Here is a 13,098-nt window from a genome sequence, read left to right as displayed (position 1 = left end):
CATATGAAAGTTTAAAATGTAACACCATTGTTTGGGTCAAGTTAATTTTGAACTAAGCAACAAATCTCCATCTTCTCACTTAAACTAGAAATAGAATGTAAAGTTTAATGGGGTGAAATAAGTATCTGAATATCTTCATTTATGTAATTTTTCTTCAAGGATATATTTCACCTATCTAACAGTTCACCGCAGTCAAGCCTTTACTTCAGATATTTTTCTCCCCTCAGTTGTTTACTCCACTTGCAACTTTAAGGTGAAGAATTCAAGTTGATGTCACACTTTGTATTGTAATTTGGACAAAATCTAAATAGATGTTTCCAGCTTGCATCATGGATAACAATTGATGTGTATGAATTTCTTGTTTACAAATAATGTGATGTCATCTACTTCTAATCTTCATGTCTTTTTCTGGAAAAAAAAATTGCAAAGTTTAACTTTTTTCTTTTCCTCTTTTTTTTTCTTTTTTAACAGATTCGAAGAACTTGTGAAAAAATTCAAAGTAGAATATCATGCTGGTGGTTCTACTCAAAATTCCGTTAAAGTGGCCCAGGTTTGTTCTTCCTTAGCAAAGAATTACTGCTAATTTCAAATGTTGAGTTTGAATCCACTTGATGCTCTCTATTGTCTGTTTGAATGAGCACTGCAGAGTGGGTACTTGGGACTCTGTTGCTCAGATTATGTTTGGAGGTTTTTATGTGATTTGTTTTGAAGTTGTGCTCTTTAGTCTTTTCACACACGTTCTGCTAAGGTTGTAGTTACAGCTGGAGTGTACTGGGAGGGAAAGGCTTTTGTCAAACATTTGTGGTGGAAGGATAAGAGGCAAGGACAAGGTCCCTCACTGCAGTTGGGAATCTTACAATGAGGAGAAAAATGTCACAATGAGAAGGGTTAAACAGAGGAGTTGTTGAATCTCTGTTCTTGGAGACTTTCATAACTTACCAGTATGAGTTCTTTGGGCAACCAGATCTAAATTTGAGGCTGGCCCTGTGGGTTGGACTGGAGACCTGCAAAGGTCCCGTCCAGCCTGCATTGTTCTGTGATTCTAATCACATTTATCCTGTAAGAACTTGCAAGTTTGTCCATAAAAGATCAAAATGTAAAACTTCCTTTTATACAAGGAGAATGTTTCTGGCTATGGGTATGATGAATAACAGTAATGATGGATTTGGTTTCAGGTGTTTTAGCTTTTCTGTAAGTAAAGTATGCCTTTAGTCACAATACTTTCAGGCATATACCTGTGTGAATATTCTTAAATTGCGAGAGGTGTAAAAGTTCTATAAATAAAAATACACAAACAATTATAACCTTTTTGTTAATGATCCTGGCTTATTAACTTCCAGGCTCCCTATATAGTTAAAACTTACTGCCAGATAGCATTAAATGCACATTTGGAAGTTATAATCTAATAAAGGTTGCCCCCACCCATAAAGGGTAAAAATATATTGATAAGCACTCCTCCTTTATACAAAATAGTTGCTGCTTCTTTACAAAGGTTTTCATTTTTTAAAACCCCAAATGTCTTGAGAATATTTGTGATCTTAAAAAATGTTGCATGTGTTATAATGTATATGGCATTGTCATTCTGAAACGATTGTGGTTTTTAGATAAAATCAGTTTTCTGAGCTTTGTTTTTAACAATTTGTTCGATTCTGATACTTTGTAAAAGCCTCTTCATCAGGAGAGCTCAAGTTATGGCAATCAGTCTCTGTATCACTGTTGCTTGACCTATAGGGGTGGTGTAGAGGTGATGCCTCTTTCATGACAAGTGATTAGAGGTGAACTTTTTGGAAGAAGTTCTGCAACTGTTTATTAGTTCAGGGGTATGAAATTCTACTGCCATTCCTGCATCTAAACTGGGGAGGTTTAGAAGCAAATGCATGTGGTAGGCTCAGTTTCTGAACTTTAAAGCTTTCGAAGAGCCCAGGATTTTATTTCCATCTCTCCTTGAAGTGACCTCTGTGGCATCAGCTAATTTATTAGTGAAGTATGTCTCATTCTTAGCTGTCTTGTAACCTATCAGTGCAGGTGTTGTTCAGTAATTATACTATGAAGGACACAGTACACCATAGAGAGCCAAGGAAATAGATGGAATTTAAATCAACAAAATGTAGGGATTTCTATGTCAATGCTCCTTTCTTACTATGTCAATGCTCCTTCTTGGGTTTTGTCAGTGAACTTTTCCTTTATCTTGGCTCAGAGCTGGGAGACTCATTCAGCTCCAGTTGCCATCTGGAATTGTATTTGTCTCCAGAAGGTTTGTCATCTCCTAGTTTCTGTTTCAAATAAGATTGAAACTTAAACAGTTGTGCATGAATAAAATAACATCAGTAAAAGACTTTAAAAAGAGGGATGGGAGAGTGAGAGAGAGGAAAAAAAGAGAATTCTGGAAATCTTGAAAGAAGCTCTTATTCTTTAAGCTTTAGCAGAAGAAAAAAAGTGTGAGGATAAAAAGAAGTAGTTGAAATGTAAACCAAAAATCGAACTAGAAATTCTGGAAGAGTATTTTTGCAGCTATATAACAATATTCATTGGCTTATTGGAGAGAATGAGTGTGTAAGTAATCTTAGGGATGAACAGCTTAAATATATATTTACTTGTTGAAAGTAAAGATGGATTTAGCAAACTTGACTGGTGGCTGAGAAGTAAAGGGCCAATAAATAAGTTGAGTGCTGAGGGAGCCACACTCTTAAGTGAATGTGGATTCTCTGCAATTAGATACGTGGGGAAGAAATCCTAAGAATAACACTTTTATTAATTTCTGAACTTGTGTTACATTATGGGAAAAACTTGAAAAATCATGCTATAAAGTGAGAGAGAAAACTTAAAATTTTGGCTTCAGTTGTTTAAAACTTGATGAGAAATAATGACATGTTAAAAAAAGGCATCCTTGGAAGCCTGACTACAATGGAATACGACTGTCTGAGTTAAATGGTTGGAAATAAATGGCCTCTGAATTCTGGCAATTGCTTTTTTAAAAGTTGGTTTCTGAGTGGGAAGAGAATGTTATTAAGGAGTGCAATAGGTAAAGTGCAATTAATAAATTGATTGGATTAAAATAAGGAAGAACTTAGGAAGCCGATAAAAGGGTTATTGAATAGCTTTTTTTCAAATAGTTGTCTTCTTTAAGGGTCAGAAAAGCAACACTATGTTGAAATAAAAACATCCAAAGGCAAAGTGGGTGGAGAAACTTAGGAGTATATAACCTGTTTAAAAAGGAACAATGAACCTGTCATATACTTGCTTACGTGGTATATGGTGATCATCTCCTCTGTTATATGTGCTCATATATTTTGAATATTTCCTTTGTATCTGCAAAGGTAGCGAGATCTACTAAAGAAGTACTATCTGTTTCCAAAAAGGATAAACCAATTTCTTTTAAAAAGGAGGAAAAATGTCTAGAAATGCCATATTTATCATGTGCGAGAAATTTGAGATGTTAATCACAGAAAGAGGCAATAGGAAGAAGCTCTGAATTATGAAGAAAACTGGGAAGAAAATGAAGCTTAAATCATGGGGTTTGGAACTAAAATTTAAAGCAGCATCAACTATAATGGAAATGAAGATTTTAGAAGTTTACAAAGAATTAATCAGAATTGCAGTCAAGCTGTGAAGAGCAAAATTAGATTTTCTTTTTTTCTAGCATGTTAACAGAAAGGGAAGATCTGAAGTGCAGCCTTGAAGGAAGAATTTGGCTGGTAAGGTACTGAAGGGAATCTTGGTATTTTTTCAATGTTGTCTTCCAGCAGAGCAGAAGGAGAGTGTGTGGCAAGTTGCAGGAGTGAATGATGGTAAAGAGATGGAGAGCATTGTGAGGCTCAAAAAGCTGAATGTTGGCCGTGTTGAGTGCCCAAAGCAGACATTATATGGACAGGGTATCTCAGGAAGGTTAGAAAAAGAGAAAGGTCTGGACCTACCAGGAACAGCAGAAAGGATCTTTTTTGTAGAAATGCTTCTAATGTACAAAGTAGTAGACATATTTCCACAAAATGAAATGTGGAAAAATAGTCAAAACATACATTAGAGGGGAAGCTCTGTAAAAGCAAAGTCAGGAGCAAATGAAAAATTATTCTGTTGCAAAAGAAATACAGTAGACTGTTGGATAAACACTGAGAGGATGGAAGATAAATGATAAAGGGGCAGTAAACTGGAAATAGCACACTTTTGAAAAGTGTGTTATAAAAGTATTTTTATAAGTCAATAATATTTTTTAAAAATACCTGAAAATGGTGAAAGGAAGTACCAAGAACTGTTGGTACCAAGTACCAAAGTGTTGAAGGGCAGTACTAAAACTGAGGAGGTCGGTTGTTTATGTTCATGTTTTCTGGGACATTAAAATTGTTTGAACTGATCCTGGAAAGAGTGAGGGAATCAATATTATTTTGGCTTGACTCATGATATGAATGAGGTGGGGAGGAAGTTATCGATATATTTCGGAAATGACAGTAACAGGCATAAAAATGGAAAAGATAAAATCAATGAGATAGTTTAGTCATTCCCTAATGAGATTAAATTAACAGCAAATTATGCCTTGGAAATGCTAATTTGTATTAGGAGAGAATAGTGACAGAAAGAAGGGAAGAAAGTGGAGATGGAAAAACACGTGAGAGAACAGACAAAATTGAGAGGAAAAGAAATAAGTAATCTGGAAGGAGAAAAGCTGTAAAAATCCCAATGTTTCTCTGATTCTGCATCCCTCACAGTCCCATGCTTGTTTCGTCCTTACCAACCCACTTTCCTTGTCCACTCTAATCCTTCTTGGGTGTAAATTTGTCCATCTGGAAAAGATGGCTAACTAGAACAGATTGAGTACTTTTAAGGCCTTAAGGAAAAGTCTTATTGAAGTAAGTATCTTTTTGTTTAAGACTTAGTATTGTGTGGAAAAGTAGAGACGGAAAGTAAGAATGGGAAGAGGGTAAGAGGAATAATGACAAAGGGCTTTCCTCACTGCAGTACAAAACAGTTGGAATCCAAATAATCAGTAAAAATGCAGATGATGCACTTCTAAAGGTGCTCTGTTACTATTAAACACAATAGTTGGTTTTTTTTTTTTCCTCAACCCATCAATAGCGAGTGTTGATAATTTTGCTGGATCAAGTTTCAATTAGTCAGGCATCAGTCACTGAAAATTGCTTGATAATACTTTGGAAAATGAGGACTAGAGAGGATGAACTGAATTGCAATCATTTAGTTTCTGGCATAGAAACTAAAGTTTAACTTTCCTGTTTGCTTTAGTGATCTTGGCATTAGAATTATGCTTTTATACTAACTTTCAGTTTTGCTTTATGTTTAAAGTTGAAGTTGTGATGCATGCTTAAGAACAAGAAGTGTAGGGGTATCAAATTGAAACTGCAGTGTGCTTCTCTGACCTTTACTTGTCTCATTAAATTTTGGCTTTATATCTAATATGATATGTGACATCTTGCTTTAATCTGAGCTCTTGCAATCTCTCCAAATGATTGGATTCATTATATTAGATCTATAAAATATGAATACATGCAACTGTGTGCAGTTCATAAATAATGTATTGTTTTAGGGTTCTGCCAACAAACTAAATTCAGATTCATTTTACTACTACTCAGGTTCTCTCTGTAATTTTAATTAAGATTGTGCCTGTCTAACAGCGGACATAGATTTGGAAGGGAAAAAAAATCTGAATCTTTTAATAGGGCTCATGACTTTAAAGTATCTAAATCAAATAGCTCACATGTGCAGAGAGGGCAAGTACTGCTGACCAGACCGAATTTGCATGATGTTTATTTTGATTTTGGAATGCTGAGGTTAGAACTGCAAGAAGTAGTGTTTTGAAGTTTTACCTTTCTAACACAAGTGCTGGATTTCAAGTCTTAACTTGATAGAATTTTATAACTTGGATTTTAAACTACACAACCTTGTCAACAAACGGCATATTTTCATTCTCGTTTTTCTGGAAGTGCTTATAAAGAATGCCACATTCTTCATCCTCAGAATGGGTGCTCTTGGTTTGTGCTCTATTTCTTAATAGCTTATTTTTTATTCTGGCAATTCTGCTGTTGCTGTGGATCTAACTTAGCAGCTAGAGAGTGCTGTATTCTATTGTTTGCTCATCCTCAGAAGAATTGTGGAATTCTCATTACACAAGTTTTATTCATGGTGATGCCATGTGAACTTGGAAGAACGTAGCTTGACACATCTCAAGTTGAATTTGTAAGACTGGCAGATAAAGGGAAAACAAAAAAAAATTTTGGGAAGCTTTCAAATAGATACTCCTGGGAATTCACAATAGTATTTTTATAATACGCACCTGAGAAAATCACCATGACTCCCTTTTCCTTTCTGCACTACTTCTGGCCATGTAATCGTAACCTTTTGAGTTTTTGTGGCTGTTCCACTGTCACCTATACATCAGGGAAGTAATGACACTTTTCCAGTATCAACTTGTACTTCAAGGGCTTGTAACTTCATTCCAATTTTTAGTCTTTGGTTATGATTAACTTGATATGTTCATCTGAAGTGATTGTGCTTTTTAACATTCTAATAAACTGACAAGTTTGAGAATTTCATTTTGAAAAATGAACAGATTCATGCTTGTTTATAAAAAATGGTAAGTACTGAAGGCTTAGATGTGTTTCAGATTTATACTATTTGTTATGTGAGTAATTAGCCAAACCTTGGATTTATATCAAGCATGTGTCTACAAAGTCAAGTCTTGCTTAATCCAAAAACAGTATGTAAAATTAAAAATTTATCTATGAAGAATAAATGCAGGGAGAACTGCCTTTTATGAACAATATAAACTGTAATCTTTTAAACACATAACTAGCTTCATTGCAACTTTTGCAACAATTCCATGTTTTTAATGTAAAGTTTATATGTATTTACCTAGTAGTACCCTTGGCTAAACAGTACTTTTTGTATGTAATCTATGAAATGCATCATACATTAGCTCTTCCATGTTCAGTTATCTAGTGATTTCTTCCTCACTTTCCTGTCAGTCTGTATAAATGGGCATATAGCTAATAAATTTGATCTTTTCCTCACTTGTGAAAATTTCTGCATTACTTGTGTACAGTAGACTAGACTGAGGCATAGCAGGAAGCAAGGCTTGGCTTGGGAGCAAGCCTCAAAATGTACTGAATATGCATAACTGGGAGAGAGGTAATGGAAAGGCCATCAGGGACATCACCCCAAGTGTACTCTCAATTTTTTCATATTGATGCAACTTTGCTGGAATTGTCTTTTATTTGAGATGGAATCTCACACCATCAACTAGAAGTTCTTTTTGTGCCTATTATGTGCTTAAAATCAGTTATGTGACAAATACCTTTCTCCAAAAACTGTTTCTGGACTAGCACTCCAAGAAAGTGGAAGCAAGTCCCCTAAAAAACTTTTTCCTCCTGCTTAGTGAAGCGGGGAACGTTTAGCTCTGTATTTTTCTGTTGACCAGAAGAAAATAGGTCATTTTTTTTTGCTGAGAGAGGTAGACTCTGTGCTTCCTGAACCATTTGGATCAGAATATTAAATTCCTCAGAGTTAGTTTTGGCCTTATGCTTGATATTCCTTAAGCAGCTTCATTTTCATTCCTAAAACAGCTCTGCTCAGATGGGCTTGGTGGCCCCAGCAAACATATGTTTCCAATATTTTCAATAGTTCAGTCCAGCTTTCAAGAAAATGTACAAAAAAGATCTCTAAACCATTTTCTGTTTGGTATGGTTTAATAAACTTGAGGGTTATAGCTTCACCTTCTGTCCAGAAAACAATCTTGAGGTGTGTGATTCCTTCCCTGCCAGGTCCCACACGTTTCTGCCATGCTACACTGCTGTACCATTCCACAGTGGATTTTTTGTCAGCACCATGTGCTGTCCTGCAGGTCACATACCTGCTTCTCAAACCTGTTCAACATAAGAGAAGACAAATCAGAGAAAGAGTCAGGATTTACAGATAATTTTTTCTTATTTATACATTACTAAAATTTATATGCTACTAGCCAGTAACATGGATATCCTAAACATCTGTCCCCAGTGCTGTGTGACCAGTCCTAATGAATGAGACGTGTACTTGGTGAATGAATAACAAAATGTGCTTCAGAGCTGACAGAAACAGTCATTTAAGTTTGTCTCTCTGGAAATACAGCAGTGGCTATTCCTGCTGTGGCAAAGACGATGTCCTGTTGATAGTGTCACAGTGGACCACATGCCAGTAACATCAGTTTCCTGAGTTATTTGTTCTCTCAAGCACACTCTCTCATTCATGTGTGTTTCCAAATTACCCTGTGTCAAACACCACAGTGATATGTCCCTGCTTCTGACAGAACAGACAGCCTTTCCTCATCAGAATTATAATATGCAGCTTGGGAAACTGGTGTAACGCCTAAACTGATCAGTACAGATGTCAGAGAAATTTTGTAACATTTGAGAGCTGCCTAGATTTTTTGGAAAGCCTTGGAGAATATTGCTAGGCCTTTTACTCATCTGTACCTAGGATAATTTTCAAAGCCTTATTTGGAGCTATCTGGACAGTTCAAAAAAGCAACAAAACAACTTTATCATTGTGGCAAATGATAAAATGACTATCTGTGAACCTGCAGAAGTCCCAGCAAATTCCGCCCAGATTACAAAACTGGGAACTTCTCAAGTTTTTTTGTGCTTGTGAAGGAAGCCCATACATTGTTTCTATGGTTGTGGGTCAGATGATGAAAGTGAATGGTGCAGCAGTGCACTGGAGGACCCAACTTTGGCTTTTTTCTGCACACCAGGAGTAAGTGGTACAACTCTGTGTGTATTCATAGACCTGGTAGAATGGTTTCAACAAATACTGGGATGGTCAGAAAATGAAGCTCTAAAGAGTCTGTGGCAGTTTTTTAGATTCTGCAATGCCAGGTCCCTAAATCAGTCCTCTTGAAAATGAGGCAGTTTCAGTTACACCGTTGTCAGTTGACAACAGACTTTGTTATGAGACAGATGGTAACTGTTAAGCATTGCAAGACAAATGTCCTTATGTGCATTGCTTTGGCATGGAATTGAGTGGTTGACTGCTGGTCACGTGGACTTGTCTGTTTGGCATACCAGAACTATATCCACTTATTTTTTCAGGTCTTGTCCCTGGCCAACAGTATCAGTAGGGCTGTAGGAAGACTGTCTTTGATATATGTCACATCCAAAATCACTCTAGAAGAACAGTAGGAAGAGTTCTATGGTAACATTCCCCCAATATTTGTTCAGATAGAACCTTGAAACTCTCTCTTCTCCAGTGTGTTTGAGTGAGCTTCAGAGCACATATGCAGCTTCTGTTCATCCATCCAAAATTGTAATTTATTTAAATGATTAGAAACTGTTTCCATATTCCAGAGTAATCAAACATCAGTCACCCACATGGAATCAGAAGGCACTGTATAAATGGTAGCAGTTGGTTTTTTCTGGGTGTGCAATTCAGCTGCAAGCTGCTTGACTCAGCTTATATGCCTGTTTAGCTGTGTTAACACCATGTTTTGGAGCTGTAAAAATTTTGTCAGATTTTTCAAAAGCACTAAAGGAATTTGGGCTCTGTCCCTAAGCTAATGTCCACCTGAATGAGTGGACTTCATTGTTTTTTTGATTTTGTTTTCCCCTGAGCCAATACCATCTCTAACTTGTAAGACATGCTATGTATGAGAGTATATTAATTAGCACGTTCCCTAATTTATGCTTATCCTGTATTACCTAGCTGTTTCTAGGTAATGTAATAATTAGTACAGGCTGGGATTTATCCTGAAGAAGCAAACATCTGGAAGTATCAGTGAGCCATGTTTAGGGAACCTGGTTCCAAGGGTGCCGTGCTGTGAACCCTCCAGCATTTTTGTGTACAGAGTGACAATGGGACTCTCTCATAATCTTTTGCTCCAGGAAGCTCTCCATGCAGTGGTGGGCTGATGGCTTGACTGACATTTACTTGACTTGTTCCCATTAGTTGACACTGGAAGGAGAACAACTGCTTGATTTGGCAATCTCAGAAGAGAGGATAAATCCCTGTGCTTCACTGATATTAATTTGGCGTGCCACTCAAGCCTTGGGAGCTCGGGAGCTGATTTATCCTTAGCAACTCAATAAGTTACATAACTACATCTTTAGCAATTAATTAATGTTAAGTGATGTGATACAGTGGGGAGTTAATTGCCCTGGAAATCTGAAATGCCAAGTTACAGGGGTTTCTTGCACATCTCTGGAATACTTCCTGTTGAAAGTGTACTTTTTTTACTTTCCCCTGAACACAAACACTGGAAATCTTGCTGTTAGCTAAGAACTCTGTGCAGGTTTTATAATATACTATTCCTAGAGATCTTGTGCTTTCCTCAGAAAGTTTAAATATGTAAGTTCCTTGTACATTTATTAGGTATATTCACAGGCTTGTTTCCTAAAACCATTCTTTTCTCTCCTTCAATAATTTGTGCTCAGTCCAAGTGCATGTAGGTATGATATTCCACTTTTGCTTCTACCTTGCATTGTACCCATATAATGAAATAGTATACCTTTCTCTTTCTTACATGTATGATGGAGGTAATAGTGGTTTATAAGAATAGAAATTTAATATAGTAATTTACTCAGACTTTTTAACAGTGCAGAGGGCTAAGGACTGGTTTATCAGGAGGTACAGTAGGGCTTTGTTTAGGACCCTGAGCATGACTTCAAAGGAACATGTAGGATTGTCCTACCAATCACATCAGCAGACTGTGTTTTAATGGCTTTTGCAGTGATTAGCTTTATGTGCTACTCTGTTCAAAGGAAAGATATGGGATAATGCAACAAACTCCCAATAGGGAAGTCTTATCCTAGGACTACACCATTAGCAGTTGACTTACACGCTGACCCATTAGAGTTGGCCTGTAGGTAATCTTATTATTGATATATGTGTCTAGCCTTTAAAATAAAAGAACTTTGTAAAATTTGACCTCATTGATATGCATTGAGTTTCACAGTTTTATTATTCTTGCTGCAAAATAGTATTTGGATGGATTTGGCCTGTTATCATCTTAAACAGCTGTAGTAGAAAATGTACCAGAATATTTACCCCATATTGCTGGAGTTCCGTTCAAAACGGTCATAAGACCTGAAGGGAAAAATATGCCTCTTTTAAACTCTGAATTTGTTAAAGCACAAAACCAGATGCAGCAGCTCCACTTAGTTTCTTGTTATGCTGTACCCCGTAAAGTACTGAAAGTTGAGAGGTTTGTATTCACTTCAAATGCCATGCTTGTGTTCAGCTTTAACTCTGAAATGGTTTGTACTTGTGAGTGAAGGAAGGGTCCTTTATGCCTACTAGCTGGATTTTGCATTCTTTTTCTAGGTGTCCCCAGTACTTATCTTTCACTCTTCCTCCCTCCTCACACATGCCGCAGTATTGGGATTAACTCACAGAATCACAGAATATGCTGAGCTGGAAGGTACCCACGAGGATCATCAAGTCCAACCCTTTGCCCTGTGCAGAACCATCTCCAAGAGTCACACCATGTGCCTGAGAGTATCATCCAAATGCTTCTTGAACTCTGCCAGGCTTGGTGCTGTGACCATTTCCCTGGGGAGCCCATACCAGTGCCCAACCACCCTCTGGGTGAAGAACCTTTTCTAATATCCAACCTAAACCTCCCTGATACAACTTCAGACCATTCCCTTAGTCCTGTCACTGGTCATCACAGAGAAGAGATCAGTGCCTGTCCCTCCTCTTCCTCTCATGAAGAAGTTGTAACTGCAATGAGGTCTCCCCTCAGTCTCCTCTTCTCCAGGCTGAACAGACCAAGTGCCCTCAGCTGCTCCTCATACAGCTTCCCCTCAAGGCCCTTCACCATCTTCGTTGCTGTCCTTTGGATGCTCTCTAAGATCTTGATGTCTTTCTGATATTGTGGCACCCAAAACTGCCACAATATTCAAGGTGAGGCCACCCCAGGTCAGAGCAGAGTGGGACAATCCCCTCCCTCGACCGGCTGACGATGCTTTGCCTGATGCCCCCCAGGACAGGATTGACCCTCCTGGCTGCCAGGGCACTGCTGACTCATATTCAACTTGCCCTCCACCAGGACCCTGAAATCCCTTTCCATGGCACTGCTTTCCAGCATCTCATTCCCCAGTCTGCATGAACATCCACGGTTGCCCCATCCCAGGTGCAGAATCCGGCACTTTGCCTTGTTGAACTTCATATGGTTGATGATTGTCCAGTCCTCTGATTTGTTGAGCTTTCAATAATGTGTTTCAACAAGGTATTTCAACTTGTTTGTTTCTACACAGTTTTATTTTTTCTATTTTTCTCATGAGAAGACTACCCAGATTTAGTAGAGCATCTTTAAGAATTAGATGAGGACTTTGTAGAATACTAGAAGACAAGACTAAAGACATTCTTTATATTGCATACTAGCCTGTATAAGCAGAGTTAAGTTTAGATATCCTAGGAAAGTGAAATTACTACACCCAATTATACTGAGTTTCTTCATGACATACTGTCTTACAAATAAACAAATTCAAGAAAATTATTTACTCCTGTTCTGTCAGTGGCAGCATTAGTGTGTTGACATATATTGGTAAACTGTAAAAACACATCTTTGTTTTATTGTCACAGTAGGATCAGTTAACCTGCTTAGTTTGTTTTTTAAAAATACAACTTGAAATCAGAGTGATCTCATATTCTTAATTTGTAAATAAAATAAAAGGATTTTGTTTTTTAAAGACAACTGAGAGCTCACTGGAACTCCTGAGATGAGCTGGGATTTTCTGCCTTTTTAATGCATCTTATGTGGAAGAAATTCTGCATGACTGTAGATTAATTCCACAGTCTGCAGTACATGATTATTAAACAAAAAAGGAAACTTGTTGACTTAAATGTTTAACATTGTTAATATTCATTGTTCACGTTTTTAAAATACTTTAGGTACAAGTAGGGACTATGGTGGGTGTGATGGATGAAAAAAAGCTAACTTTTGTGTGGCCTCAGCAGTTCTCATCTGTGATCTCAAAATGGGTCAGCTTATTCTGTAACAGCTGCTGAATTGCTGCAATCTACAGGCCAAAATACTGAGAGAATATAGGTGCTGGTTTATTTTCATTTACCAGGCTGTCAGCTGCAGTAGCTCAGGAGATATGTCATGAGCCAGCTGAATTG

At 37.3% G+C, this 13,098-nt stretch overlaps 1 protein-coding gene across 1 annotated transcript in view; it reads left to right on the top strand.

The window, feature by feature from the left end:
• ADK (adenosine kinase) overlaps positions 1 to 13,098 on the top strand; it is a 260,288-nt gene that overhangs the window by 57,869 nt on the left and 189,321 nt on the right. The window contains exon 3 of the mRNA XM_018069002.3: positions 472 to 550. Within this exon, the coding sequence (XP_017924491.1) occupies positions 472 to 550 (79 nt within the window). The remainder of the gene's footprint in view (positions 1 to 471; positions 551 to 13,098) is intronic.

This window comes from Manacus vitellinus, unplaced genomic scaffold (genome assembly GCF_001715985.3).
Source record: "Manacus vitellinus isolate BGI_N305 unplaced genomic scaffold, ASM171598v3 scaffold_15_pilon, whole genome shotgun sequence".
NCBI classification, from domain to species: Eukaryota; Metazoa; Chordata; class Aves; order Passeriformes; family Pipridae; genus Manacus; species Manacus vitellinus.
The sequence above is the reverse complement of the archived record's forward strand: the minus strand, read 5'-3'. Positions and strand labels throughout refer to the sequence as shown.